We start from the raw sequence: 6,192 nt of genomic DNA on the forward strand, positions 1-6,192 counted from the left end.
GTCACATGCCATTAAATTTTAGAACCACATGGGCCTTTGTAAAAACCTTTCTGTTCTAAATTATGCTATTATTACAAATAGGTTTAAGGTGGTGAGCTGCCAGAATCATTAGCACGTCGGGCAAAATGCTTTGCCGCATTTTGTCCGTCTTCACGTTCTGAGATCAAATTCTGCCGAGGTCGACTTTGCTTTTCATCTTTTCAGGGTTGATAAGTTAAGTACCAGTGAAATACTGGGGTCGATATCATTGACTAGTCTCCTCCCACAACATTTTAGGCCTTGCGCCTCTAGTAGCTTGTCGTTCATCCTTTCGGGGTCGATAAATTAAGTACCAGTTGCGTACTGGGTCGATCTAATTGACTGGCCCCTCCCCCAAAAATTCAGGCCTCATGTCTATAGTAGAAAAGATTAAGAGCAGGTTATATATAAATTTGTAATTTTGGTTGGGTTTGCAACATGAAGGCAAAACTTAATCTGCCGGACTAAATTAAGCTTTCACAAAGACATTCGGTGTTATTTCCATTGCCAGCACTCAAAGTGTTTGGGACTTTGTGAATCCATTGTGCTTTCCAGCCGTTCATCTTTAAGGTCTTTTACAACTCTGCAAGTATGGCATTTAATGTTCCAAGTATTCTCGTCCGTTGTCAATTCTTAGCTTGTTCATATTTCTCCGTCGAATACTTCTGCTTCGCGTTCTTTGTGATTGCACTGATTTTTCTGTTTTATAATTACATAAGATGAGCTGGTAAGATGAGCACGCACCACGGAGCGGTGAGCTGGTAGAATCGTTTGCACACTGGGCGAAGTGCAAAGCGGCTGCAGCATTTCGTCCGTCTTTACGTTCTGGTTTCAAAAGCCGCCGAGGTCGACAAAATAAGTACCAGTTGAATATTGGTTTCGATATAATTGACCCCCCCCCCCCCAAAAAAAAAATTGCTGTGCTAAAATCTGAAATCATTATTACATAAGGTGGCCACTAGTAGAATCGTTAACAAATCGGACAAAACGCTTAGCGAAATTTCTTCCGACACATTACGTTCTGAGTTCAAATTCTGTCAGGTTTACTTTACCTTTCATTCTTTTGTGGCCGATAAAATAAGCATCAGTGGAGCACTGGGGTCGATGTAATCGACTTAATCCCTCCCCACAGATTTCAGGCCTTGTGTCTATTTTAGAAAGGATTCTTCTTCTTCTTCTTCTTAATGATACAGTTACTTTTGACTCGAGTCGAACTGCATGTTTTGTTGAAAGCATCGTTGTCTCTTTTCGTAATAAACGATTTTTTTTAGCGATTTTTCTTTGATGGCGGATACTCCCGTTTTGATATATTTCTGTAATATTTGCATATCTCTCTTTTTGAAATGTGTGCCTTTTTGTTTTTTTTAATTTTCTGAATAATTTAGAGACGTATTATTTTCCACGGTTGTTGTGATATTCCTACATGAACAGACGTGACCAAGTACCCATTCTTCTTCGTAACCACTGTCGCGAGTACATATATTATTTGATTTATCCTGGTGATATTGATGCTTATGTTTGTTTTTATTAATACTACGACGATTACTTAGCGCATTTTATTGTTGTTATTTCCTAGTTAGGATATTTCCTCCCGTTTGCCTGTGTGAAAAGCGTTTATAAATTTTAATAATCTATTTTTATATCCATAACTTTCTATTTTTTATTAATTTTCGTCTGTGTGTTTCTGGTTCGGTCTTTGTTGGCCAGTATTCTGTTAGAATGATAGAGTTGATTTTTGTGTATTGGCATTTATTGGTTTAGTTTGACTAAGTTAGGAATAACGTACATTAGTTACGTTCTCAATGCTTTAATATTTTTAATCACGTTGTTAGCATTTTGTTCCGTTTGGATCAGGTTTAGCTGTTCGAATTCAAAGCCAATTTCTTGTCAGAATTTTGTGACTACAGATAAAACCAATTTAAATCCATTTGCTATTACTTTGTCGTTTATAGTCCACAACGTAGCCATCATCTGAACTGGAAAAGTATTGTGTAACATTTACGACCGGTTTTATATATTGCTTCCTGACGTTTAGGATGCTCTCCGAGAGATGCGCGGTCGTTGGGTGTTGGATTTATTGTGTAGTATGTGATGTTGTTTTGTAGGTTTCTCGTATAGTTGTAGGCGACGCTGTGGGGTCAAGAAGCTCGTTTTGCAACCACGTGGTTTCCGGTTCCGTCCCACTGCACGCACCTGGGTCGACAAATGCGAGTGAATTTGGTAGTTGGAAACTGTATAGATGCCTGTCTTATATATATATATGAGGCTATATATGGATAAATTATACAGGCCTGTAGCGTACGAGCACTCAGTTATGATCAGGGTTCTCTATACAGAACCCTGATCATAACTGTCGATCATATTAAAACCAAATATGCTGAATAATTGACTGTAGAAAAAAAATACAGATGTACTGATCTTCGTGTTCATTGTAATTGTTTTTGCTCCTATAACTTAGTAGTTTGGCACAAATAACCGATAGAATAAGAATCAGACTTTAAAGTAAGTACTGGGATCGATCTGTTCGACTAAACCCCTGCAAGTCAGTGCCCCAGCATGGCCGCAGTTTAGTGACAGAAACAAGTAAAAGATAAAAGATATCAAAGTTTATGGAATTTAGTTCTGCCACTCTTTAGACCAATACCACCGAGTCATATGTTATCGCTGGTAGGTGGAACAAGTGTTCTGGCAGCTGGGATGAGCTTTTAGTATTTTTTACTTTGTAAGGCGGTGAGCTGGCCAGAAACGTTAGCACGCCGAGCGAAATGCTTAGCAGCATTTCGTCTGCCGTTACATTCTGAGTTCAAATTCCTCCGAGGTCGACTTTGCCGTTCGTCCTTTCCAGGTCGATAAATTAAGTACCAGTTACGCTCTGGGATCGATATAATCGACTTAATCCCTTTGTCTGTCCTTGTTTATGTTTAGCCCCTTGTGGGCAATAAAGAAATAAGAAACGTTAGCACGCCGGGCGAAATGCTTAGTGGTATTTCGTCTGTCTTTACGTTCTGAGTTCAAATTCCGCCGAAGTCGACTTTGCCTTTCATCCTTTCGGGGTCGATAAATTAAGTACCACTTGCGTAAACACTTTTATAAACAAACGTTGAAGCGTCGAGTGAGCTGGTATTTTAGAAATGGAGGGAACCTCGAACGCAGGAGAATAGCTGTGAAAACAGGTAAGGGTATTTCAGCCGATCCTCTAAGCTGTTTTCACAGCCATTCTCCTGCGTTCGCGGTTCCCTCCATTTCTAAAATACCAGCTCACTCGAAGTTTGTTTATAAAAGTGTTCTCACATTCCAAACGCTATTGCTTAGCGGTGTAAATGACGGGATCTGTTGTCAGGGGGTGTTTAGCTCAATGATACAGAGCGTTCGACTGGAATTTGAGAGGTACAGAGTTCGATTATCTGTAACGGTTTGCATTTGAAATGTCCTTTATTTCTAAAATACAGTTGTATGTGTCACTGCACCAACTCTAATACTCAAATGTACACGGTATTTTGTTTCGAGGGAGTAGCTTGGTGTTTGAGTTACATCTCGCTTGTTATGCTTCATGATTATACGACTCTTTCTCTCTCTCTCATACACATACACGCATAAGACAACAAGCTAGCATGCATATAGAGTCGATTTTATTTTAAAAAAATTAATTGTATTTCTTATCATTTATAGATATAACTGTGTTTGTCTGTCGACTGTCAATGATGGAAAACTGGAACAAAAGCTTGGCTGACCAATCATCTGAATTCTTCAAATCTACTACGAAGCGTTTCATACGATCGGTGAGTAGCGTAGTATTTTATTCTCTTAATCCACACTTTTTCGACATCTTAAATGCGTAAACTTTATCGGCTGGCACCTTATTGCACCCCAAACTTTGACATCTTTTCTGCGTAAACTGTTTATATATATAAAGTGTCTTTATTTAATTCTATGTTATGACTGTATGGTTAAGAAGTTTAATTTGCTACCATGTGGTTTTGGGTTCAGTCCCACTACGTCGCCCCTTGGGCAAGTGTCTTCTACTAGAGTCCCAGACCCACCAATGCCTTGTGAGTGAATTGATTGACGGAAACTGTGTGGAAGCCCGTCGTGTATATAATATATAATATATATAATGAAGCGTTAGCGCGAAACAGTTATTAGGAATGAGAAAAGTTTAGGCTAGTTGATGATGATAATGATGATGACGATGATCATGTTGACGATGATCCTTTCTACAATAGGTATAAGGTCTGAATCTTTGGTGGGGAGGGGCTAGTTAATTATATCGACTCCAGTGTACAACTGGTATTTATTTTGTCGACCCCAAAGGGATGAAAGGCAAAGTCGACCGTGGCGAAATTTGAACTTAGAACGTAAAGACAGACGAAACGCCGCTTAGCATTTTGCCCGGGGTACAAGCGATTCTGCCAGTTCGCCGCTTTAACAACAACAACAGCAGCATCAGCAGCAGCAACAACAACAATAACAACAACTACAGCAGCAGCAGCAGCAGCAACAACAATAAGCCTTTCTACTATAGGCACAAGGCCTGGAATTTTGTTGGGGCAGAGACGGTCAACTACATCGACCTCGACGGAACGACTAATTCTCTCGGTGTCGGTAAAATAAACGTCAGTCAAATACTGAGACCGATGTAATCAACTTTCCCCTCCCCTCAAAAAGAAAAAAACTTTGGCCCAGTGCGAAAATTTGAAACCATTACAACAACAACAGGATCTATTTTAAAACGGGGGCGCCAGTTTTCATTTATGTTTTATGTAGTGTTTTTGGTACGGAAAGACTTTCAAACTTCGTATACTTATCTATTTTGTGTTATAGAACAGAAAAATATTTTTGTATTCGAATTTATTTCATGTAAAAAATTGTCTTATTTCGATAATTTCTACTAATCACTGACGTCTATTCAGTTGAAAACAGTTAGCGCTGTAACGGTGTATATCGTATTAATTCCCTAACCCTAACACTAACCCTAACTAGACTGTTAACCGTAACTGTAACCGTAACCCTAACTCGAGAATCCGAACTCTAAAATTGTTACACACATAGATACGCACAGCGTAATTTATTATATAAACAATATATGCGTATAAATTACGATTAAACCGGATGAAATATGTCACAGGGAATAACATTTTTATGCCCGCCCAGCAGTAACTCTTATTGAGCTGAATATACGTCAGTGATTGGTTGAAATTACAGAAATACGACAACTTTAACATGGAATAACTTGCGAATTCCTTTTTTTTTGTTAAGAAGACTAAGAGTAAAAGATGTTTTATATGACACATTCTACCAGTGTCCCAAGTTTCAAAGTGTTTCGTTAGTGTTTCGTTAAGAAAATACTGGCGCCCCCGTTTTAAAATAGATCCCAACAACACGTAAACGTCGCCCTTTCAAAGCCTAGCCAGGCTCATGGGCCCGGTTTCTATGGCGTATGTGTTCCCCCCCAGCTGGACGGGACGCCAGTCCATCGCAGCGTTACTCAAGAAACAGGAAGTAAGAGTGAGAGAAAGTTGGAGCGAAAGAGTACAGCAAGGTTCGCCACCATCCCTTGCCGGAGCCTCGTGGAGTTTAGGTGTTTCGCTCAATAAACACACACAACGTCCGGTCTGGGAATCGAAACCGCGACCCTCCGACCGCGAGTTCGCTGCCCTAACCACTGGGCCATTGCGCCTCCACACAACAACAACAACAACAACAACAATAGCAACAACAATAATATCTAGAATTGGAAACAAACAAAGCTAATTTTATATGGAATGTTCTCCATAAGACCCTATTTGGTATTTATTGTGCAAACTTCACACACACACACAACAAAACAAAGACAACATAAATCTCAAATATTTACTGTATAGCACTACGAGAAAATCAATAAGACGCGATTTCTTTTTTTTACGAAAACAACCTGAAATTGCAATGCAAATAACATTTCAACCGAATTCCCATGTTACCTACTTGAGTTTAATTTGTTTAAAACTCTTTCGACATTACAAGAGTCAATGCGATTTGTGAAGTTGGACAAGATGGCTTCTCTTTCTGAATGAACTGATTCAAGACTACAAAGACCTGGCAGGTTTGTAACTCGAGTGTGGACCTAATAAAGATAACATATTGATACAAACTGACGGCTACATTTGGTTGGAATTAAATTCAACTGCTTTTATACTT

General features: G+C 39.2%; 1 protein-coding gene across 1 annotated transcript in view; it reads left to right on the forward strand.

Annotated features, from left to right (window-relative positions):
- Positions 1-6,192, forward strand: part of LOC106880168 (uncharacterized) — a 112,178-nt gene that overhangs the window by 24,418 nt on the left and 81,568 nt on the right. The window contains exon 4 of the mRNA XM_014930013.2: positions 3,688-3,797. Coding sequence (XP_014785499.1) covers positions 3,688-3,797 — 110 coding nt within the window. The remainder of the gene's footprint in view (positions 1-3,687; positions 3,798-6,192) is intronic.

This window comes from Octopus bimaculoides, chromosome 4, assembly GCF_001194135.2.
Source record: "Octopus bimaculoides isolate UCB-OBI-ISO-001 chromosome 4, ASM119413v2, whole genome shotgun sequence".
Classification (NCBI taxonomy): domain Eukaryota; kingdom Metazoa; phylum Mollusca; class Cephalopoda; order Octopoda; family Octopodidae; genus Octopus; species Octopus bimaculoides.